The sequence below is a fragment of the Andrographis paniculata genome, unplaced genomic scaffold (assembly GCF_009805555.1).
Source record: "Andrographis paniculata isolate CXL003 unplaced genomic scaffold, ASM980555v1 Contig53END, whole genome shotgun sequence".
In the NCBI taxonomy this organism is placed as follows: Eukaryota; Viridiplantae; Streptophyta; class Magnoliopsida; order Lamiales; family Acanthaceae; genus Andrographis; species Andrographis paniculata.
The window spans coordinates 868,866-893,255 of record NW_026137588.1 but is presented as its reverse complement, the minus strand read 5'-3'; the positions used below and the strand labels follow the sequence as shown (position 1 = coordinate 893,255).

At 30.8% G+C, this 24,390-nt stretch overlaps 3 protein-coding genes, 1 long non-coding RNA gene and 1 other non-coding gene across 25 annotated transcripts; 2 read left to right on the top strand and 3 right to left on the bottom strand.

Annotated features, from left to right (window-relative positions):
• Positions 1 to 2,580: 2,580 nt before the first annotated feature.
• Positions 2,581 to 3,174, bottom strand: LOC127255197 (oleosin H2-like). The gene has a single exon (XM_051280619.1). It carries the CDS (start codon positions 3,122 to 3,124, stop codon positions 2,675 to 2,677), a length of 450 nt encoding a protein of 149 aa, XP_051136576.1. The 5' UTR covers positions 3,125 to 3,174; the 3' UTR covers positions 2,581 to 2,674.
• A 1,755-nt stretch (positions 3,175 to 4,929) lies between these two features.
• Positions 4,930 to 6,515, top strand: LOC127255198 (uncharacterized). The gene is made up of 3 exons (XR_007839583.1): positions 4,930 to 5,437; positions 5,556 to 5,627; positions 6,274 to 6,515. It is a non-coding gene; the product is annotated as an uncharacterized LOC127255198 (long non-coding RNA).
• Positions 6,516 to 7,934: 1,419 nt separating this feature from the next.
• TRNAG-GCC (transfer RNA glycine (anticodon GCC)) lies at positions 7,935 to 8,005 on the bottom strand. The gene has a single exon. It is a non-coding gene; the product is annotated as a tRNA-Gly (tRNA).
• Positions 8,006 to 8,607: 602 nt separating this feature from the next.
• Positions 8,608 to 12,748, bottom strand: LOC127255195 (uncharacterized). Of its 3 annotated transcripts, none has more exons than XM_051280611.1 (10): positions 12,611 to 12,748; positions 12,359 to 12,424; positions 12,181 to 12,255; positions 11,964 to 12,050; positions 10,902 to 10,958; positions 10,109 to 10,201; positions 9,640 to 9,712; positions 9,162 to 9,237; positions 8,985 to 9,075; positions 8,608 to 8,901 (listed from the first exon to the last, which is right to left on the bottom strand). In XM_051280611.1, the coding sequence occupies exons 2-10, from the start codon at positions 12,407 to 12,409 to the stop codon at positions 8,782 to 8,784; spliced, it is 723 nt and encodes a 240-aa protein (XP_051136568.1). In that variant the 5' UTR covers positions 12,410 to 12,424; positions 12,611 to 12,748; the 3' UTR covers positions 8,608 to 8,781. The 3 variants fall into 3 exon arrangements, with proteins under 3 accessions (XP_051136568.1, XP_051136569.1, XP_051136567.1); XM_051280612.1 differs by having other exon boundaries at positions 12,606 to 12,726; XM_051280610.1 differs by having other exon boundaries at positions 12,511 to 12,716.
• Positions 12,749 to 15,462: 2,714 nt separating this feature from the next.
• Positions 15,463 to 23,806, top strand: LOC127255190 (pentatricopeptide repeat-containing protein At3g12770-like). 19 transcript variants are annotated; one of them, XM_051280603.1, is made up of 8 exons: positions 15,471 to 15,590; positions 17,616 to 17,672; positions 18,522 to 20,919; positions 21,203 to 21,309; positions 21,473 to 21,584; positions 22,113 to 22,209; positions 23,383 to 23,450; positions 23,526 to 23,806. In XM_051280603.1, the coding sequence occupies exon 3, from the start codon at positions 18,529 to 18,531 to the stop codon at positions 20,872 to 20,874; it is 2,346 nt and encodes a 781-aa protein (XP_051136560.1). In that variant the 5' UTR covers positions 15,471 to 15,590; positions 17,616 to 17,672; positions 18,522 to 18,528; the 3' UTR covers positions 20,875 to 20,919; positions 21,203 to 21,309; positions 21,473 to 21,584; positions 22,113 to 22,209; positions 23,383 to 23,450; positions 23,526 to 23,806. The 19 variants fall into 19 exon arrangements, with proteins under 19 accessions (XP_051136561.1, XP_051136560.1, XP_051136548.1 ...); XM_051280604.1 differs by lacking the exon at positions 17,616 to 17,672 and having other exon boundaries at positions 15,463 to 15,590; XM_051280591.1 differs by lacking the exons at positions 15,471 to 15,590; positions 17,616 to 17,672 and adding an exon at positions 17,721 to 17,888 and having other exon boundaries at positions 21,503 to 21,584.
• Positions 23,807 to 24,390: the final 584 nt, after the last annotated feature.

The following is a 24,390-nucleotide window of genomic DNA, read 5'->3' as shown; positions in this document are numbered from 1 at the left end:
TGTTGTACCAAGTGCGATAGGGATCCTTAGGGTCCGTCAAATGAATTTTGATGCTGTCATGGACGGCGAAGGGGTTTCCCGCTTCGAGCACCTCCCTCATCCGACTGGAGTCTTCAGGAGTCGTACAGTATGGGCGGATGGTAGGAGTCAATACCTTCGTGGCAACAAAAGACACTTCTGGGACGGTTCCGTCAAAGGGAAGATGAGAGGTTTTCGGAAAGTATTTCACGATAATGGGTGCGTGAAATGAGGAAAGTTGATGGACAGGTTTTTAAAAGAGATAAGGAATCATGATTGCAAAATGGGGTATTTAAAACCGTATTTATGTGATGGGAACAGAGTCAGGCCAGCACTGTTACATAGGTTGCAGACTTCTAAACGTCCTGTCACGCGGCGATTGAGAAGTGACGTTTGAAAGTTCGATGGCAGCAGGGCAAGTTGTTGAGTATGAAATTTATTATTAAGGTAAATGACCCAAAATAAGATGAGAGGTGGGCAATCTTTGGGCCCATCAGGTGGTTATGGGTTTTTCGAGGTAGTCGGTTGGCCTGCCGTCCGTCCAAGGAGCCAAGGGTTATTTTGGGTAGGAGTTCGAGGGCTAAGTGGTCGGTTGGGCCAGCCGCCCATTTGAAGAGATAAGGTGTTCAGAGGCGGTCGGCCGAGCCAGTTGGGTTCTGTAACTAGCGGGAGCGGTTGGCGAGACGGTTAAGACACGCGTAAGAGTAATATGTGGGGGCGGTTGACGGCAGTTCCTGTAACCGACCAGGTGACGTTTTAAAACGTTTCCTTAGGGAATATTTAAAAATTCAGGTCCTTTCTGGTAAAAAATCTTCAAAAAAAAGAAAAATTAATTGCAAATTTCCTTTTGGGGATCACTTTTTACTTTCATGCATTCACTGCTTTGTGCTACAAATAATTTTTTCATTCTAGTTCGATAATATTTTCGAATTTTACTTTGTTTTGTTGAAAAATAGATTGTGAATATTATTTGTTCACAATGTGAATTGCTACCCAAGTATGTCATTCACATGTTTATTTATTGCATATACATTCATGTATATATATATATATATGGGATTGGCAGTTTAGACTATGTCATATATTGTTAGCTCATGTATTATACTGCATGGGCATGGGTAGAGCTATTAACGAGTCGAGTCGAATTTTAAGTGTTAGTATTTGTTCATTAACGTTCATGAAACAAGTTTCGTGTTTGTTTGTTAAGCTTTTGAGTTCATTCATAGTGTTCAAGCTCGGCTCGTTAAGAATTCTTATTGTTTGAATTTGTGTTTGTGTTTGGCTCGTTTATGTTCGATTAAACTCGTTCGAACTTATTTATCTCACTTTTGAAATTTTAAAATTATTTTATTTATTTATAAATTATAATATTATATGTATATAATATTTATAATAAATATATTATTTTATCGAATATTTGCGAACAATGTTTGAATTCATTCGTTAATCAAACAAGTCTATTTATGTTGTTCAGCTTGTTAACGTTCGCGAGCTTTAATCGAACTGAACCGCATTCACGAACAGTTCGATTTGTTTAGTAACTCTAGGCATGGATCAACGGCTGATCTAGTTGGTATAATATTGATTTGATATAGAGAACCACTGTATATTTATATATATTTCAGCATATTTATTATAATACAATATATATTATATTACAACTCACATATATTATCTTGTGACACAAGATCCGTTGAGATACATTCGGCCGGATCAACATAGAATCTTCTGCAGCTGTATTGCATGTATATGTTAAAAATCAGTGGACTATATAGATTATTTTATGTATCGTTCTTAATAATTAGGGGTGATAATTCGGTTAGGACCGACTTTTTTACTCATGCTGGGGTGGGGTAGTACAGCCCAACAGCCCAAATTGCAATTGGGCCTAAAAAGGTCTGCCCAGTTTAAAATCGTGCGGTGCTAACTTATTTTTTTAAAAGAAAATTTAAATTATTTTGTTGTTTTTTTTAAATTTAAAATTATTTTGTTAATTTTTTTTTTAGTTTTAAATTAATTTATAACAAAATATATTTTAGTCACAAAATTAGAAAACTAAACCCACAAACAAATATGGTAAGACTTTTATTATAATTTTGTCTTAGCTCAAAAATTGAATATTAATTTTAAAAATTAGACTGAGCTAAGTACGGGTCGACCTTCAGGTCAGGCATAGCCCGAATTTTTCGTGCCAGGCTTTTGGACCGACCGTGCTTATTTTTTTGCGAGAGGAGGCTAAAGATAATGTTCGAAATTCTTCATGGGATCCCATGATTGTTGACCTTGTTGGTTGAAGAATCGACAATCCAGTCGGGTCGGGTCGGTTCACCCTGGTATTATCGGATCGGGTATATGGGTTGGCGTGTCAACAGTTTTCCGGCCGGTGCCAGTATGTAGATTTTGTAGATTGGTAGGGTTACTTACACGCATATATATTTCAAATAGTTTTTCAACCAAAATATGTCAATCATCTCTAATTTACATTTTTTTTTCTCTCCTGATATTCTCTTTCAATTAAAAATGAACACTATCATACTTCAAGTAAATATAGAAGAAACAGAGTCAATAATAATAAATAAATATACCGACCAAATAATAAGAATAATAATAATAATCATCATAAAGCAGATAATATACGGCTTAAGCTAAACTTAAGCTAAGCTGAAGGTCTAATAACATCCTGCGTTTTGTGTCCAACCTCACGCGCCTTCTGCCCCACGTGCCCCGCCGCGTCATGCACGCGCCACCTGGCGTGCTCCAGCTGCTCCGGCAAGCTTCGCCGCATCTCCCTCAAGTAGTTCATCAGCCACGTCACCGACGACAGCGCCGTCAGCCCGAACGCGCCGGCCGTCAGGAATCCGGCCACCGCCGCCGCCAGGGCCAGGGCGGCGGGGACCAGAATAGGGCTGAACACGATGAAGAGCGGGGTGGTCAGGGCCAGCCCGATTAGGGTTCCGGCGAGGGTCAGGCCGGCCAGAAAGAGGAGGACGGCGTCGACGGGGAAGAGCGTCACGACGGCGAGGATTTGGAAGGTGGAGGACGGCGACGGCTGGCTTGTCTTGTAGTTGTAGGGGCGGTGCTGGTAGCGTGGCTCGGCGGCGGCCATGGCGGTCGGAGAAGAAGATACAGATACTGCAATATGTAATTATGAGCGGCGGAACTGAACTTATAGAGAAGGAAAATGTGACACGTGGAAGTCTTTTGAGACACGTGTTTGATGCCTTGAGCATGCATGTATAGACAAAATACGTGTGTTTATTCGGTAGATTTCGATGAATTTATTAGTAATATTTATTAAAATAAAATATTTATTTTTATATTTAAATATTATTTCTTTTGTCTCATATTTATCTATCTATTTATTTTTTATAAAAAATTTTAAAAATATTAATATTATATTAAAATATAATAAAAATAAAAAGTAAAAAAAATTAAATTATATTGTATGATATAAATGTAATAATATTTGTATAATATATTATAAATTAAAAAAATATTTATAATGTTATATAGATAGTAACGTTATTACAAAAAAAATAAATATTTTATTATAGGGCATATGAAAATAGAAAAAATGAATAGATTATTAAGATACAGAACGAATATATTAATAATTATTTATTTTAATGAAATAATTTTTTTAATTTAAATTTTTATTATTTAAATTAAATATGAATAAATGTTGTCTCCATATCCGACTACCAAATTGGAGAGAGTAGTATCAACGTCGAACATCTCCTACTCCCATTCTAACAATTAAAATTAAATATATTTGTACTGAGACCGTTTTACCCTTAAATAAATATACTATTAATATTACATTTAATAAAATACAAATTAGAAAAGATATATATTTCCCGAAGACTTCCTCTTACAATTGATTTCAAATTGTGATTCATAGTAGTTTATATGATTACTATTATTATTTTTATTAGTCTTATAAGTTGAAAATTGTATACTTTCAAATATGCAACATTTTTAATATATATTATAAATTTATTTTAATTAATTTTTCAATTACTTCAATTAAATTTTCATAAGTATTATTTATAATAACTCGAATTTAATTTAAATATATTTGTTATATTAAAAGAGAAAGTTAATAATAATATGGGTTATTGCGGGGCATCTTTAGAAAAGGGTATTTAGGACATTTTATTTCAAATTCTATCCGAAAATTCAACCACTCTCATTAAAAAAAGCGTGTAACTCACGCACTGTTAAGTTAGATGGAATGGAGATTTTTTGCAGAGTTTTCAATAACACAAATATAAATTATGTAAAAAAACATAGCATAGGGTATTTTATGCAAATAAATTATAATACAGGTGTATGCTATGTATTTTACCCTAAAATTAATATATATATTGTGAATTTGTAATATATTTTTATGAAAATTGATTGTTGAAAGTGTCCCATATTAAAAAAAAAAAAAATTATTCTATATCCGTTTTAATTCAAATTACTCTTTTTCGTTTTAATTTAAATTATTTTTTATTATTTTTGTCTGTTCCATTTTAAAACATTTATTTTTTGTTTTAGAAAAACCAATCATACAATAATATAAAAATATCCTTTATTTTGAATTAAATTACAAATATAAGACTACACATATAATTATTTTATATATAAAGTCAAATAACAAAAATATCAAATTTTAGACACTTCAACTAACTAATAAAATACTCCCTCCGTCCCGCAGCAAGGTTGCTACTTTCTAATTTTTATCCATCTCATTGCAACGTTGTCATTTTCTATTTTAGTAACTTTTACATATACCTAAAATAACAAATACTCTCGTATTTACATTTTATTAAAAAATGCTCTTTCACATTTTTACACAAATAACAAAATTAATTCACATTTAATACCCACCTCATTCATATAATACCTACCTACCTATCTAATATCTATCCACCCCACCTTCACTTTTCGTTTCGATTAGGGTTTCTAACCCTCGCGCACCTCTTCGCCGTCGTTGTTGCCCCTTCTTTTCCGGCTCATTTCTCCGGTGATGTCGTTCGCCCCACACTCCCTTGCAGCAACAGAGGGCCGTTCCCCCCTCGAGAGGAATCGTTTATGATATGTGGATGAGTTTTTTGAGTTGTTTAGCGATTTTGACGATTTATCCAAATCGGTTGTCGTCGATGCCTTTTCTGCCCTGATTTCTCTGGATCTACTACTTCGAACACTAATCACATGGTGCTCCATTGATTCGTCCATGATTCGGAGCCGGAGGTTGATTCCAGCGTGGCCCTTGTTCAAGCCAAGTGATCGCTGTTTCGGAAACCTTCTTCATTGACCCAGGGTAGGATCGAAGCGGCTCCATTGAATTGCTCTTCTACCCGTGAAGTTGTCGTCGATATGCTTTGTAAATTCTGCCCTCTCGCCGTCGAGTCACTGGAGTATCGTTTAAGAGGTTAGTAGATTTTATTTTCTTTTAAACTATAAAAATGTTGCTCTAAAACTTTCTTTTGAGCGTAGCTTGTTGATTTTTGTTAATAAACTTACTAATCTTCGTTTGTTGTTGTTTGTAGGCCAAACTAAAAATCATTTTGGTAAATGATTTACTATCCTAGATGTTGGGTGGTTTGATCTCTACAACTGAGGTATAAATCGATATGCTTGTTATGAAAAATCGTGGCTTTATTGATTGTCCTTGATTATGTGTGTGCAAAATCTGTATGGCAAATCATTGTTGGTTTTTGGTGTGAATATCCTGAAATGATGAAATTGTTAAGCCATTGGTGACTCGAATCAGTAGGTGTCTCACTGTTGCATAAAAACGAATTTTTTGGAGACTTATACCTAATATAAAGTCATCGTTCGTTCAACTTGAGCATGGTCCCTTATGTGATTCAATACATTTCTTAACAATGTATTAAGTTCAAGCATTCAATGATCTATATTTTGAAAGAATGCTTTAACGTTGTCCCGTGTACTCGATGATGATTTTATAATCTGAGAGCGAAAGTCTCATGTCCCTAAATTACCCATTGATCATGAACAAGACAACATTTTAAACAAGATGTCCTGGAAAAATATAATGCTCTACCCATTGAGTTCCCCGATCGTTAGATTCTTCGTTCTCGTCATTTGAGGTAATGAGTTTTATATCTACCTTCAAATTCATTGTTTTTAATGATATATTTATAGATGTAGTTAGAGAGGGAAATGAAATTGTAATTTGGAGGGATATTAAACTTTTGTTACGAGGAAAACTCAAAAGTAATTGCATGTTTTTTTTTTTTTCAGGTGAAAAATACAGGGAGATGATGTCATTGTTGTTGTGTCACTGTCCGTGACCAGCAAGAGGTGCATGTTTGTGAAAAAAAATGGTGTATTTGCAGCACTTAAGTGCATTATGCATGTTTGTATTAAACATGTATTAAACATCTATATATTTTAAAATTATGTCTGTTTGAATTAATTATGTATTTAGTAATGTATATTTTAAAATTAAATTATTGTTTGCATTAATTAATATTAGTGTACTTTCTAACACTTTATCAATGACTTAAGGGTATTTTTGTCATTTCTTATTGTTTTGTACTATCCACCAATATAATACTAATATACAAAAAAAACAACGTGCCAAAAATAAATGGCAATATTCCACTGGGATGGAGGGAGTATAATTATTTTTTAATCTATTATAAATTATCAAATGATCCTTCTGATTTGGAATTATTAGAATTAAGGGGAGTATTATGTATTTATATTAGAATTTTTTTAACTTATAAGGCCAATTTACTAATTGAGTTAATAACGGATGATTTTAAGTTAAAACTATGAAATTTTTCTCCGTTTGCAACTCTCAAATTCAAATCTTTCCCATTTTATATTTTTATTTTGGTTGTAAATTATCGGCTTCGTGCTGATATGAAATATAAGCGAGCAATATATGACTTCCGCAGTATGAGTATATATTAATATAATACAAATATATTATATGAATTGACAATATATCGGCAGCGGTTATGGTGTTGAAACTATTTTAGTCGGTCAGTACAATATTGATTTTATTGTAACCGTTAGATTGAATATTTAGTATATAATTAAGGTAATATTTGTAATTTTATAGAGAAAAAGAAGATAATAATTAGAAAAAAAAATATATAAAAAATAATAATAATAAAAAAAAAAATAACTATGAGGGCTAAGTGTATGTATGTATGGCATTTACATACTTCATTTAGCTCCAACGGTCTCGTTTACTTTTTGCGTATTGATCTTTAAATATTAATTATTATATCAAAATATAATACAAATTAAGAAAAAAATTACAAAAATACTTCAATTAGTGTCTTATAATATTGATAGAATAACATTTATAAAAAAAAAATAAAATTATATATATAAGAATATTTACAAAAGATAAATGTGATCCTTAGAGGTTGACTTACTTATGTGATATTTTATTTATCAGATTTGTTATTTATATTATAAATGATATTAGTTGTTTGATAAAACTAATAATAAATAGTAGCCATTAATGTGAAAATATTATGATAACTTTTTTACCGACACACGATAAAAACATATGGTATGACAATACAATATCGATGTTTCTAAAATCTAGTTTTTTTATGATCAGTAAAATATATATTTTCAATTATTTTTTATCATCTCTATTGTGTTTATTTTATTTTATTTGTATGTATTTTTACATATGAAATCATGCTCATTTTAATAATTTGACATAGGTAAAAAAAATTAACAATAAAAAATATGTGTTAAGAAATAAATAAAACCATTAACCCCATGTGCATTTCCAGCCATTAAACAATCAAAAAAATAAAGATCACTTTTATATTTTCAGATTCACGTTTGAATTAGTTATATAAAATTACTAGATATAATTTGAAGTAAAAAAAAAAAAAAAAACAAAAAAAAAAAAAAAAAAAAAAACCAAATGCACCAGCCGGGAATCGAACCCGGGTCTGTACCGTGGCAGGGTACTATTCTACCACTAGACCACTGGTGCTACTTATACATTTGAAAATTTATAAAATATTTAGAATATTGTTATTTCATATTTTTAGCTTGAGTTTCTTTTTGTTATAAAAAAACGTTTAAACAATATAAATAACATGTTTTACATTAAACTATTGACTTTAATTAGATATCACTTTATTTTTTTAACACTATTTTTAAATTGTGATTTCTCAAAATAATACATTTGAAATTAACAAGATAATTAACGAATAGTACTCTCTATGTCCACATATAAAATATATTATTTAAAAAATAATAGTATTTTAATTATAATGTAATAATATTTTAATAGTAGTATTTTAGTATTTAAATTATAATAGATAGTTAAAAGCAACGAGCACATCCTAGACAGAGGGAATATTTTATTAGGTTGGGTGTAAAAATATTTTTAAAAGACTAAAATATTCATATTTTATATAATTATTGTAAAATAGAAAGATAATTTTGTAAAAAAACGAAGAATTGATTAAAAAAAATAAAACTATTATTTTGACACACAAAAATAACAAAATAAAATTATTATTTTGGAGCCAATGGAGTAATAAAAACACAGTGAACTTTTAACAAAAGTAAACTTATAAAATGCTCAACTTAAAATAATATATTTTATATATAATGTTTTTTTGACACGATTCTCATCAATGTTAACTTAAAATATCAACTTAAATTTAAAAGACAACCGAACTACTCTAAATCATCCTCAATGTTCATAGTGACCAAAAAATGGATACCGAATACCAATTTGTCGATACATTCACCAATTCTTCATTGCAGTTTCTGCAGCAGACTTTCCACCCGAACTTTCTGCTGGCCGGGACTCATCGATTCTGTTCTCTTTATCGTATTTGCAACAAGAACGGTGACGGACGGGGTAGCAGCATTCACCTAAAAATAACAAATGATCTCAAGATTTTATGCTAAAACCTGTACGAGGTATACATTTTGCTAATCTGGAATCGGAAACATACCCAAATTCGACCGTTCAAACCAACAGCAATCTCGAAAGCAAGTTTTTTCCCGAGAGTCTCGAGAACTGTACATGGTGGAGTGCTCAGCAAACTGAAAAGTGAAAAGAATAAGCTTAGAAAAGTGTTCGACATTTGTGGATGTAGTTATGATGTTCATAGGTGGATGAGGTATCTTACGATCGAGATAATCCGGTTGATGATTCGAACATGAACCCATCTTTAAGAGGACCGTACTCTGCTGCTTTCCCAGACGCTATACACAACAACACAATTTTATTGAAGATCAAGAAAAAGGAATATAATGCGAAAAGCATTTAGATTTTTTTTTTTTTTTTTTTGCAAAATTGCCTATAATTACACGGTGGTTTCAAAACTCCCATATACATTGAAAATTGTATGGCGCTTCCTTATATTTTAAAAAAATATTGCATGAAATCCCCGCCATACAGAAAATATAGATGAAAAATCATCTCATCACACAGAAAATATAAAAAAGGATTTTATGAAATATTTTTTAAAGTATAAGGGCGTCATATAATTTTTAAAGTACAAATATTTATGCTGAATTTCAAAACTATAGGGAAAATATGGACAATTTTACCATTTTTTTAACATGGGATTTCGTATACTCATTGAAGAAGGAAAATAGACATACCATCCATACATGACAGCTCGGGATTCATGCCGGTGTTTGCCTTCACAACCCGAACATACAACAAAGTTCCTATCTGAAGAACATTCAATTTACAACATGTAAGAAAGTAAAACGAAGCTTAAATAAATAGATTTAGAAAAAAGAACGGAATATTAGAGCAACATGTTTCAAACATGCTGCAACAACAAAAACAATTTTACCAAGAAAAAAGACATCGACACATCAACACAAGATATTGTTTAGCCAAAAACATAAATCCATTTACCATTAAAATGGGGTGGATGAAAGATCCCGCTCCCATTAAATAATCTTATGTAAATAAGCATGCGATTATTATAATTCTTTCTTGCAAACACAAAATGGTATTCATTCTATCATGCATAACTATTAAGATAAGCTTGTTTCATGACTTACAAAGTTAATGTTAAGTAGGCACACACTTTGCACACCGGGGAATATAGATTTTCACCTGAAATTTGGGAATATTTCTCCTGGTTCCACCTTCAAAAGCGAGGACGGGGAGAAATGCCAAGGTGGGGCCTTTTATATCCACGAGAAAATTCTGTTCATATATATCACAAACGTTCATAGCTAACAAAAACATGAGTTGTCACCCAGAAACAACAAAATCGACAAACAAATGAGACAAACTAAGATGCCTTTCATAAAAAACATAAAACTACACAAAAAGATGAACATAATCAGAAATAAAGAACAAAAAAAGTTCAAAAATGGATCAGTGAAATGGATAGTTGATATATTACTAGTAAAAGGATTGATAAATCAAACAGAGTGAAGCAAAAGATGGAAACACAGCAAGATTCTTGATATTGATAATAACTCAAAAGATTAACATAGAAAACAAACTACAGAAACAAAGGAAACCGTTATCTTCAAGATTACTTAGTAACGCATAAACACAGAGGTTAAACAAAAAGTTAATCACACAAACGATTTAAGCCTTATTATTATTGTCTTTTTGTTTCACATACTCCAAACAATTTCCACTGACACTCCAAACATTTTATGGGTATAAGCGTTCAAAATTGAGAGTTTCAGAAATTCATAAACCTATCAAACAAGGTTCTTAGGGGTAAGACAATTTCAGGATCATAAACTACATAAATATCTTATGTAGTGTTACAAATTACAAATGTTCACAAGCCAGAGTAAATTAAATATATGCATATATATACAAAACAAGGCAAAACAAACAGGATAATGCCATCTTGACAGGACATAATTGGAAAATGTGTACTTACATCGGCTTTTGTATCGGCGACTATTCCGAGTACATTATCCCCAACACTTGGTACATACTGCCAGCACAAAAACAAAACAAAAAAACAAGCTTAAAAACAACATGTTAGCTCTTAACATACACAAAGGTAAAATATTGGACACAATCAAAATGGAAGGCAAAACATTTGCAAGCATCACATGCCCAAAAGCTAGAAACTTAATGTTATAGTTAAACCATGTATTTCTTTTATTTGAAAGTAACATATCAAGAGCACTGTACCATAGAGAGCTCAAAAACTAAATAAGTAAATAAAATCTGCCACCGAAACCTATAAAGTACAAAGATTGTAATCGCTTCTCTTCCTGGTTAGTAAGAAAATTATGAGATGGATAAAGGTGTTTTACACTAACAGCCATGTCGGATTTGTGTTTATTGCTGATACACAGGTTTTGTCGGCAATTGTGTGTTTAACAAATTTGCTAGGAACAGAAAAAGGGCAATTGCTTTCCAACTGTAATTAGAATAGTATGAACAACCAGTTTATAACTGCCTTCTAGGAATTAGCATGGTTACATAGCTCGACATGTTCTTTCATTTTTTCAGCTTTCTAGCACTAACCTCAAACAAGAAATTCACAAACCAACGAATCAAAAATCATGATATCCACTTCATTCAAACACACGCCCTAAATATTCATCACATCATAATCAAAATGTACTAAATTCAAATTTACGACAGTTATGTATAAAAGCTACACCAACAATCACACTAGTAAAGACACTTAATCCAAAGCGAGCCAAAACTCCACACGAAATCGGAATTGCTTTTAGATTGAGCGAAACTCACCCGCTTATCAGTGGCTTCAAACAAGAAATTCACAAACCAAAGAATCAAAAATAGTTTTTATCCTAAATATTCATCATATCATAATCAAAATATACTAAGTTCAAATTTACTACAGTTTTAGCCCAACCCATTGACGTTATTCACAATCCGATTGAATAAAACTACACCTCTTAATCCAAAGTGAGCCAAAACACCACATAAAATCGGAATTTCTTCTACATTGAGCAAAACTTACCCGTTTATGGGAACTTTCTACCCAGTACTTATTTGGCTTTGAATACCTCAATGTCCCAGCTTTCATTACAGATATAGCATCACCATCCTGAAAATAGGGACAAAACTCATCATTAAGAATCTGTAGCAAATTTAATTCAATCAATCATAGACAAAAAATTGTATAAACTAATTGCTCCATAGACTGAAACAAAGCAAATTAGTCGAAGAATAAAAACCTGACGGAGACCGCCCCCAAGCTTGATAGTTTGGTCAGTCATTTTAGAGAGGTCCAACACCACATCTCCAGGATACTAAATAAATAAATAAAAAGTTTGAAAATTCAACAGTAATACGCCTAAAATCTACACATCAGAGTATATACATGTATGTATACGCATTCAAATGCACTCGTACCACTTCCTGACCAACAAAGCTTGAAGAGGAAATCGAGGGTTTTGATTCCATTCTTCCACCGTTCCTCTGCCAAAATTGAAGAAGTCAAGAACAACTCGAAGAACCGCCATTAATGACATTTAAATTAAGGAGTAAAAAATCCAGAGCCAAACCTCAGATTAAGCTGGAACTAAAATCTTAATCACCGGTAGCAGCAGCAGGGTAGAAGAAGAAAGAGGAGATAAAAAAAAAAAAAAAAATTAATAACCTCACCGGCGACAGCAACAGCAGCGACAGATTGAGCGGAGCCGGAGAAAAGAAGAAAGAATAGGAGGGGCAAAATAGAGAGACAAGGGTGGGGGCGGGGTAAGGGCGGCGGCGGATGTTTTATAGAAGGACTGTTTAGATGTAATAAAGTTAGGAAGAATGTGATTTAGATTTTAGAAATTTGATGGATTTATATGCGTTTAGATAATAACAGAATTTAGATTTAAAATCTAATGGATTTATATGCATTTAGACGACAATAACATATTTTAGATTTTATATATTGATTTAAACGAATATTTATATATTTAATTGGATTATTTATAAATTAATATAAATTTTATAAATTTATAAAATAATTTTTTAATAATTTATATTTTTTTTAATTCAAAATAATTTTTATTTTAATACATTTACAATTGTTTTATCTTACCGTTGATATATTATTTTTTAATATATTTAATTTTATTTATTTTAATTTAAAATTTATGAAAATTTTTGTTATTAATTATTAAAAATTATAAAAATATTATAAAATATTTATTTTTATTTTTTAATTTGAAAAAAATATTTTTATTAAAAAATAATAATATTTTTTATTAAAATTATGTAAAATACTCCCTTCCGTCCCAATATAGTTGTTTTGTATTTTCATTTTTGTTTGTTCAAAATAATTGTCTTGTTTATTTAGTAATTGTGTCTCCATTTTATAACGAAATTATTATTACTTTTTCAAACTACCTATAATTATTACTTTAATTTACTTTTTAAAATCATTCAAAAAAAAGTATTTTAGTCTTTTATATTTTACTTTATACATATTTTCAATTAAATATTATTATTTTTTAATTCTCATGTCCACTCCCAGTAAGGCATTTTTTGTGGGGAGGAGAAACTATAAAATAAGAATTCTTTTGTTTAATGTAAATTTATATAATAAAAATATATATAAATAAATTAATAGTATTTATCTTTTCTATTAGATTTAATTTTAATAGATTTGTATATTTTACGGATAAAATAATTTATATGTAATAATTAATAATAGTAATTATTTTAAATTTTTTAAAAAATTTAAAATAATTAATAAATACTACAATAAAAATATATTTATATGTATGAAATAAAAAAAAACAAATTGAAGTGAAAAAACTCTTCTAAAATATTGGATAGATTAGTTTTTCAAAAATTAGTTTTTTAGTCTAAAAAAATTAATTTACCAAACACGTAAATTAACTTTTCAACTGATCAAACAACTAAAAGTTATTTCCCAAATACCATCTTAGTCTACTAACCTCCATTGCTCTGGGTACATTCAACCTAACCTTCATTGTTCCGCGTACATTCAACTTGAAATGTATCAAAAGGTCTCCGACTTCAAGGTATGTTTGCAATTTTGTTCGAGTTTGTGTTTGTATTAGAGTTCATGTATGCGTTGGAGAACAAGAGCTTAGTTGATAGTAGCGAAGGCGACGTCAGACGAACAACTATTACGTACAAGAATAGGAGCTCAGTCGGGAGCGGCGGTGACAACAACGGACAAAGCAATTGTTATTTGTGTTTATGTTAGAGTTTGCGTTCGAGAACAGAAGCTTAGTTGAGAACGGTGAAGGCGATATTGGACAAGCAATTGTTATGTGCGAGAATAAGAGCTCGGTCGGAAGCGACGGCGGCAACGACGGAGCAAACAAGTGTTATTTGTGTTTACGTCTTCTGATTTTTGTTTAATTTTCTCGTTAAACTCAAATTGTTTGATGCGATCTCATTTGACTTTGAAAGGATGATCATCTACTATAAAATTAAAGTATAATTTGTATTTACTTATATAAAATACATCTATAGATAAAACAAAAATATTCAAATAATTAAATAAAAAATATATATAGAATATTATATTTTTATAAAATAAGTATATATGAAAATATTATATTATTAATAATATATAATAATTATAGTATAATATTATTTTTATATATTAGTAATTTTAATTTTATAATATATTATCAATTAATATATTAATTTATTTTAATTGGTTAAAATTTTGGTATAATATTATTATATAATGTTATTATATGTGTTTATGTATTATTAATTAAACAAATTTAATGTGAAAATGACAATGGAATAAAATGTATATGAAGAAAATTAATGTTTCATTGTTCAAGGATAACCTGATGACGTGTGGAGAGAACTTGTGACGGTAAAGTATGATGTAATATAAAAATAACGACGTGTAATATATTGTGATTGTTAAGGGACGGAGAGAGTAAATAATGACATGTACTTCTCCGTCACAATTTATGGTGTGTTTGTTTGGAAATTAAGATTTGAATAATAAAAATTTTGAATTGAGATTGATACGATATTTTGAATGTAAATTTAATTTTTAATAAAATATAAAAAAAAATAAAAAATAAAAATTCGATTTGATCTTTTTGAAAAAAAATTAATAAATAATAAATTTGGAGAAAAATTCCCCAGACAAACACACCTTTAATGTATCACTTTAGTCCGTCGTACTCAAAATACTTATCATTTTCTTTATTTTAATAATAACTTTAATTAAATACATCTTTTATACTTCCACTTCAACACTATTATTTTTTAAAGAGAAAAAATTAATTTTGGTTATAATATAATCAAAATTTACCAATTTTAATTCAATATAAAAAAATTATCAATTTTGGTTTCATTATAAATTATTTTTAATCTAAAATTAAAAATAAAATTAATAAATTTTTTATATTGAAATCAAAATTAATAAAATTTTTGCATATATTAAAACTAAAATTGACTTTTTTTCTTTTTTTAAACTATTTGATTGGAACATGCCCGGGTATATCAAATATCATAAAAGTTTTTGCCCTAACTTCAAATCACATTCCCAATTTCTTGCTCGGCTTATTCTTTCGTTTCTTTCTTTTTCCTTCATTAATAAAACTAAACTCTCAATCGTCGACGGCGTCGTCATCCCTTCTTCATTTTCGTAAGTTCAATTCTTACACTATTTTTATGAATTATTCTGTTATCAAAGTTTCAATGCCGACTGCCATGGTATTTAGGGTTTGAATTGTTTGATGCTAGTATAATTAACTGTTTTAATCTTTATTTTTGTGTGATTTTTGAGGAACAGTAGAATTTCCTATGGATCATTGAGAATAATGCGTTAATCAACTGTTGCATCTTTGATATTTTTACCCTGTCTATCTGATTTTCCTTTTCTATTTCCTGTTTTTTTTTTTGGTTAGGAATCTCTGTTTCATTTTTCTTCCTTGAAATGAAATATTTCCAAATTATTTCAGTTTGTTCATTTATTTCCTTTATAGTTGTTGAGTATTCGACTCGTTAAACCTAATGTAGGATGCTATTTTAATAGCATACTATGTATTATATGTGGTTGATTGATGGACTTACCTAATGCCCTATTTGGATGGGCTTTTGGTTTCTGTTTCCGAAAAAAAATTTATTCATGTTTATATTGTCTTTTACTCAATAATTATATAGTTGATAATTTAATATTTTAAAACATAATTTATAAAATTAGAAAATAATGTGTATAGTAAAATTTATTTAAAATTAATTATATTTTCATTTTTAATTAAATTAAAATTAAAAATATAATTTATATATGAATTAAAATAAAAAATATATTTCAATTAGGATAGATAATTTAAAATTATAATTTATGAAATTTTAAAATAATTTAAAAAGTTTAATAATTGACTTCTGCATAATTTTTAAGTCAATTCAAACGGGCAATAAGACTGGAAATTCTAGAGCCACTTGACTCAAACTTGATTTAACTTTCCTCGATAGTCTGTGAGTTGGCAAGATTATGCTATTTTTGTAAGTTCAAAACACTAATTTTGAATTATGTGCTTGTTGGACTAGTTCTAATCTTATAGTTTTGTATTTTAGCTTTGGTCTTTGGTTTAAATAGTGGTTAGATGTGGTAAAGCATTTTTATAGGGAATGGTGAGAATTACATAATAAAGAAATTGAAATAAAAAAAAAAAGACTCGACGAGGTGCTTTTGTTTTCATATTATTTGCAGATTGAACAAGAAAAAGAATCCTTATGGCATCTAAACATTTCAGTTGGGAGATTTTGTAAATATTGTGTTTGGGCATTTAAATGTTGGAGTTGGAGACTTTGAAAAGTTGTGATGAATGATGATTATATTGTACATTAGTTATTTTGAAAGTTTTATTTTTTTGAACTTTATTATGCTGTTATTTAAAAAAACTAAAATAAGATAAGTTTGATTGCATGCTTGGATTTTGAGTTTTGGTTTTAGATAGTTAAAAAAATTAAATTTAATTAATTGTATGATGTGAGTTTTTAATGTAAAATTTATTTTTAATATAGTACTATATAAAAAAAAAAGTGTTTAATTTGATTTTTTTTTACGGAAAAATTTATTAAATAGTAGAAATCAACCATTAGAAATTTATAAATTTATTTTCACTTTCCTTTTGTGGTTGTCATCTAAATTTATTTGCACTTCCCTTTTGTGGTTGTCATCTAAATTTATTCTTATTTCATTTTTTAGTAAAAAATACCACTTTTTTTTTTTTTTTTTTTTTTAACTCTAGAAAGTAAAAGTTTATATTATTATCCAATTTTTGTAAAATTCGTGTCCGGTCAAATGAACACACAATTGGATGACGAATGAAGTATATTTTTTAATATTGATAAAAATCTTGTGGGTTGGCTGTTTGGCTCTGCGGTCTCCTCACCAGCCAATGGGGTGCTGAATAAGAAAAGTTGTGGAGCAAAATCAAAATCAGGGACTAGGGCTAAGAAGTGGAAAGTGACCCATTGGGTCCACCTGAAAATTTTTAAAATAATAATAGTAAAAATAAAAAGGTGTAGTATTCATGTCGATTGGTTATGGCTTTATCCAAGTCTGATCTTTGTCAAGTTTCCTAACTTATCTGCTCCAAAATTAGGTAACACCTCTTGTGATTTTATTTTGATTTGTGCTTTTATTTTGATTTGTGCTTTTTAGATGAAAACAGTTTGCTAGCTGGCGTAATCTCATACAAGCTGCAAATGCATCAAACTTGTAAGTTGAGATGTTCCCTTTCATTTTAACCTCTTATTGCTTAAAGAAGAATAATTTTGGGAATGTTTTGAGGAGGCATTTGCAGCCATTAGGATCATTACAACAATTTTTAGCATGTTGAAAGTGATGTGATTTCATTTTGATGGTGGCTAAAGGGGAAGCAAAGTGTGGAAATCTTGGGTTGTGTTTCTTTTTCAGCTTGAATCGGGTTTGGAGGTTTGGATTTTTTATTGAAATAATGTTTCCTGTGATGTTTTGTGAGGGAAAAAATATTCTATACAAATAGCAAAATTGTATAAAAACCGAAAAGAAACTCATCCTTGCTATTTGTTGTTTCTATTGCCATCGCTCTATTCTTACAACATTATTTTTCAACTGTGATTCTCAAAAATAATAATAATAAACAAAAAATATTTTATACAAAAATAATAAAAATTTCAAATACTTACTATAAAAAGTAAAAAAGTCAGTTACAAAAAGTCAAAAAGTGAAACATTCAACATAAATATATTTAAATCATTTCATCTAAAAATACCGGGTGAACGGAGTAATTATATCACCAATCACGTCTATGCTATTTATTTGTCTATGTTAGAGACAATTTGATTAATCAATTTTTAATAAGTCTTGCCTTGTAAAATAGAAGAAAAGCCTTGTTTTTTTGTTTATTTTGACAATAAATGTGGAACATTGTTTGTGAATCTGTTTTTATAGGATCCATTAGGTTTTCTTCAATATAATTGATATTAACTTTGAATTTAATTTTTAATTGAAGTCTTCATTATTTATTACTTTACATAAAAGTCTTCAAAACCTTTGTTTGCTGATTGCTTTATCTATTCATTGCAGAATTAGAATGGCATTCACTCTTAGGACGTTCAAAAAATCTAACTTTGTTCATAGAAAGAAAGATTTTTATAATTTCACTGGAGAACTTATACGTGGGGAACCATATTTTTCCCTAGAAAAATTTGCTTCTCATCTAGAGAATTGTACGAATGTCGATTCGTTGAGAAAGTTGCATGCTTGCTTGGTTACTCGAGGGCTTGAATATAATGGTTACCTAGGCTCAAAGTTGATTCATTCTCTCGCAAGATTTGCTATTTTGACTGAAACCGGCCATGTATTTGATAAAGTCATCAATGGCGATGATATTTACGTTTGGAATTCAGCTATGGTTGGTTATTTCAAGGGAAGGTACTTCAATGAAGTTCTAGGGCTTTATTTGAATTTGAGGCGGAGAAATATTAGGATTGGTAATATATCAATTGTCTATGGGTTGAAAAGTTGCATGGAATTGGGAATTTATGAGTTTGGAACTAATCTGCAATCAGATTGTTTTAAATTTGGAGTGAGTTGCGATCAATTTGTGTGTTCTTCGTTGATTGGATTCTACTCAAAGTTTGATCGTATTTTGGATGCATCCAAGGTGTTTGATGAAATGCCCGACAAAGATGTTGTTGCTTATACGTCCCTAATTACAGCATATGCTCGCTCAGGCAATCCGTACTCGAATAATGCTTTTACACTTGCCATTGAAATGCAAAGGCATCTTTTCAAACCGAATCGGGTGATGTTGGTGAGCTTACTTCAAAGCGCTTTGCAGTCGGGAGCTCTAGACAAAGGTAGATCAATTCATGGTTACGCTATTAGGAGATGCATTGGTTTTAGAGATGAAATTTTTGAAATGAGTTTAATGAAACTATACTTAAAGCTCGGCGATACTCGCAGTGGTTGCATAGTGTTTGATAGGATGAAGACGAAGATCATTGCTTGTTGGAATGCTTTGATTTCTGGGATGCTTCATTTGGGACGGCCATTTGAGGCTTTGACTGCGTTCAATCAAATGGCTATTGAGAATCATAAGATTGACTTAATCTCTTTATCAAATGGGCTAGTGATTGCAATCAACTTGGGACATTTGCTTTTGGGAAAAGCCATTCATGGTTTTATACTTCGGAAAGAGGTGAATCTTGATCTTGTTGGGACAACAACTTTGATTGATATGTATGGAAAGTGCAGACACTTGTCAGGTGCAGTGAATGTCTTCAACCAAACATGTGTTAAAGATGGTGTTTTGTTTAGCATAATGCTAGCCGGTTATCTATACAATGGATTTTTTAACAAGACGGTGGAAATGTTTCGCACAATGGTAGCTAGGGGTCTCGACGTAACCGCAAGCACAATCATCAACGTGCTTTGCGCATTGTCTGAGTTGAAAGATATTGATACGGCTAAATTCGTTCATGGATGTGTGTTCAGGCAAGGGATGGAGACGAATACGGACATTGCGAATCAATTGATAAGCATGTACTCGAAATGTAACATGATACTATCCGCTCGGGTTGTATTTGACACGACAAGAAACAAGGATAGGGTGACGTGGACATCGATTATACAGAGCTATGTGAGCCATGGCCATGGCGACGAAGCCATTTCATTGTTCTGGTTAATGCAGAGGGCATGTATACGACCGGATTGTGTCACCTTCACTTGTCTAATTCAGGCGGCGAGTCACCTCAAATTCCTAACGGAAGTACATGCACGCTTATATCGTACACATATGCCCGATGTCGCTTTGACAAACTCATTGATCACCGCCTATGGTAAATGGGGGAAGATTGATATGTCAAGGAATTTATTCAAGAGCATGGTTGAAAGGCAACTATCGTCATGGAACACGATGATTGCTGCATGTGGGATGACAGGCAACTACATTGAGGCTATGGAGTTGTTCACCCGTATGAAAAGCACGAATCTTCGCCCTGATGAAGTTACATTCAAGTCAGTGCTCTCGGCTTGCAGCCATGCCGGGTACGTTCAAGAAGGATTGGACATATTCAACTCGATGAAGGAAGAGTATGGTATCATCCCTACAGACGAACATTATGGATGCGTGGTGGATATGTTGGGGCGAGCAGGGCATCTTGAGGAAGCATATGACGTTGTAAGACGGGCTAACAATGGTTCGACCCTTGGAGCATTGCTTGCAGCCTGCAGGATCCATGGGGACTCGGAGATGGGAGAAAGAGTCGGGAAATGGCTGTTGGAGGTGGAGCCGGGGAGTGCCAGTGCGTACTGTTCGGTGTCAAATATGTACGCTGTAGGTGGTAGATGGGATGCAGTGGCTTCAATTGGAGCTGTTGCTAAGGAGAAGGGGCTTAGAAGGGCAACAGGGTATAGTCTTGTCGATGTCAATTGAAATGCATGAAGATTGCCGAATATTGACCCCCAAACTCAACTTGAGGTATACCAGATTGGTTTATACCAAAGGGGTAACAATCGATAGATGAATGTGATGTTTTAAATGAAAAATATAATATTTTTTTATGGGGATTGAGAGATTGAATGGTAAAAGAACAGGTAATAAAAATCCGAAGTAAACAGACTATATGTTTTTAATGTTATTTTCAATGTTACTATTTACAATAAAAATGTGTTTGTCTTTAATTGAATATTTATGTTAATTTTTGAATCTTTTATCTTTTGAATAAAACATTATAGCCCCTATTTGTTTTTTCTTATGCTAGGTGAATTGGAACTGGACCTCAATCATTGCGGAAAACGAAGATCCACACGAAAATAATGGTTGTACTTTCCAGTGGGATGAGATTTCTCAACTCTATTACCATGCCAGGTATATTTTCTTTTCCTCCTCTGTAGTTTTGCAAATTTGATTTATTTTTGCAATGATTTACAGAATTGTTTGATTGTTTATCAACAAGTCTTTTCCAAACAATGGTAGCAATGGTAGCATTGATTAAGAATCTATGAACTTTAGTTTTTTGAATGTTGTGCAGTACTGGATTTTTACCATGATCCACAAGCAGGTTGGTATTACTATTACAGCAGCAGGGATGGACTTTATTACAAATTTGAGGATGGGAATATACTGTGCTTAAAGGATATCAGGTGTTAATTGTTGTTTTTAGGGATCTATTTACTTTATGTTTTGTTTCAATTTATTTATTATACTACCAACACGATTCTTATAAAAGAAAAATACATAATTTCTTCTCAAAATACATCACGGAAAAACCGCTATTCAAAACAAGAACTAAACTCAAGTAAACATACTCTAGATTTCTATCTAAGATATGACCCATTCATAGTTTATTATTTACTAAACATGACTAGTTAATCTTCATGTTTTAAACATGACCTTGAGGTAAGTGTAATCCTTTTAGGGTGTGTTTGTTTGAGGGATTTTGTGGGATTTCTACTATTTTCACAAAATTTTTCCTCCAAAAAAATCAAATCAAACATTTATTTTTTATTTTTTATATTATACTAAAAATCAATTTTACATTCAAAACATCACATCAATTCTTATTTATATCACATCATACAACTATTCAAATTCAAAATTTTTACTATTCAAATCCCAACCCAAAATTCAAACCCTCAAATAAACACACCCTAAAGTTTAATCTGTTTCAGGCTTGGGATCAAACTGAAATGAATGATGCTAATTGTCAAGGAGAAACACTGAAGACTCAAATGCAAGGAAAATAAGTCTCTGAGGTGCCATCACTAGGTGAACTAATATATTTATTGGGGTGTGTTTGTTTGTTTTTGTGATGTTCTGGAGATTTTTTTTTTTTTTTTTTTTTTTTTTAAATGAAAAATAGTTGTTGGATTTATCTTATTTGGAAGGGGGCATGCCAACAAAATACACCCTTCATCTTTTCAATATTTCCCTTATTTTGTGCTGCAGTGCTGATTTTAATTGGAGTATACTTGACCTTGATTGCAATTTACTCTTAACCATAAATGAGTGTTCATTTTTGTTTCAAGAGAAGAAATGGTTTGATTAGGCACCCTCTGTCAAGCCATTGATTTTCCAGCTTGCTAGTTACAGTTTGTGAATGTTCAAAATGATACTTTCTGATACCCCCAAGTGTAAAAGGTCGATATGTTATATATATAGATATCATATTACATTTATTTACATGCTCCTTCATGTGTTCGTAGAGTTCTTTTAATAAAGCCTTGTACGTGAAGCACTAGAAATAAATGGGATGATGGTAGGGATTCAAGCATGGTCCTAGTTCTTTGACGCCATGTTATAATGACCACATCCTCTTAAAAAGTTTAATATAGTTATATGTATCTCTCTCTATATATATATTTTTTCATATATAATTCTCCCTATTAACTTGGATTGCTTGGTCCTCGTTCCTGTACTATGTTTCAGTCTTTCGGAAGCTGCTGTTTCATTATTTAAAAGGCTAAATTGCACAAAACTTACGTGTCGTTTCATAAAAATTGCATCAAATTCTCCCTCATAATTTCATAAACTCTGTGTCTAATCCCTCGGCAGTCCTTATTTAATGGTATTGACCTAAATGCGCCCAAACTGTGGATGAATTTATTTCTAATGTTTAGGGATTTAGAAATTGAAATTCTAAAATTTATTCGCAATTTGGATGCATTTAGGTCAAATACCCTTAAATAAGGACTGTTGAGGGGTTAGACGCAGAGTTTATGAAACCACGAAAGAGTCTGACGCAATTTTAAAAGTACAGGGGATTTGACGCAATTTCATGAAACTGACATGTAGGTTTTGTGCAATTTAGCCTATTTACTTAAAATGATTTCTTGTGTTTTGAGCTAATGATGCAATGTCTTCCACTCATTGTTTGCATCTTTTTTTCTCTGAAATGTTCCTCATCACGATATTCTTTCTATTCTGGATGTGTCTAGACAGATTCCTCAGCATTTGAAGGCAGTGATCACTTATCAGACAGAGTATCCACCTCCTCCACCATCAGAATGGTATGCTCAATCTCGACTGTATTCCATCATTATGCATGATTTATTGCTGATCCTGTCTGCATGCCTAAGCCACAGATCGTCTGCAGGCTGGAAGACACTCTTATAGACATGTACTTATCAGGCTATCCTAATCAAACAACTTATGCTGCTGATTCCGACATGGCAACACCGGTTGAAACTAATGATTCGGGTGTGTTTGTTTGAAGTTTTGGATTTTGAGTTGGAATTTAAATAGTAAAAAATTTGAATTGTAATAGTTGTGTGACCTCATATAAATAGGTGTTGACGTGATATTAGTAAAATTAATTTTTAATACTATAATATAAAAAAATAAAAAATAGATATTTGATTTGATATTTTTGAGGTGAAAAAAATTGATGAATCAAACGAACACACATTGAATGGCTAGGCTAGGTTGGACCAATTGATATTTTAAGACCATTGTAGTAGAACTTGTGGTGTATCATTTGTAAATGCTGAACTGGAGTTGAGTAAATGTTGAACTGGAGTTGAGTATTTGAAATAATAATAATTATTATTATTATTTAATTTGATATTTTTGGAGGAAAAAAAAAATAATAATAAAAACGGTGGTAAATTTTTTTAAAAAAACACAACCTATTATTTAAATATGTATATTAAACTTATGTATGTACTATAAATAGAATATATATATATATATCTCCTTAGGTATTATCTATATTTTAATATAGTGTATTTTACTTCTCTACTTAAAATATGTTTTATTGCTTGAAACTTTTAGATATAGAAGATAAAGAAAAATAATTATATGTATATATATTTTAATTCTCGAGGTAAAATTATAACTTTTAGAAAATTAATAATGTAAAATTTGAATTAAAAGATATTGTGTATGAAATATGTTAATTTACTAGTGATAATGGTGTATTAAAGGAAAAAATAAAAATAGCAAATAAAA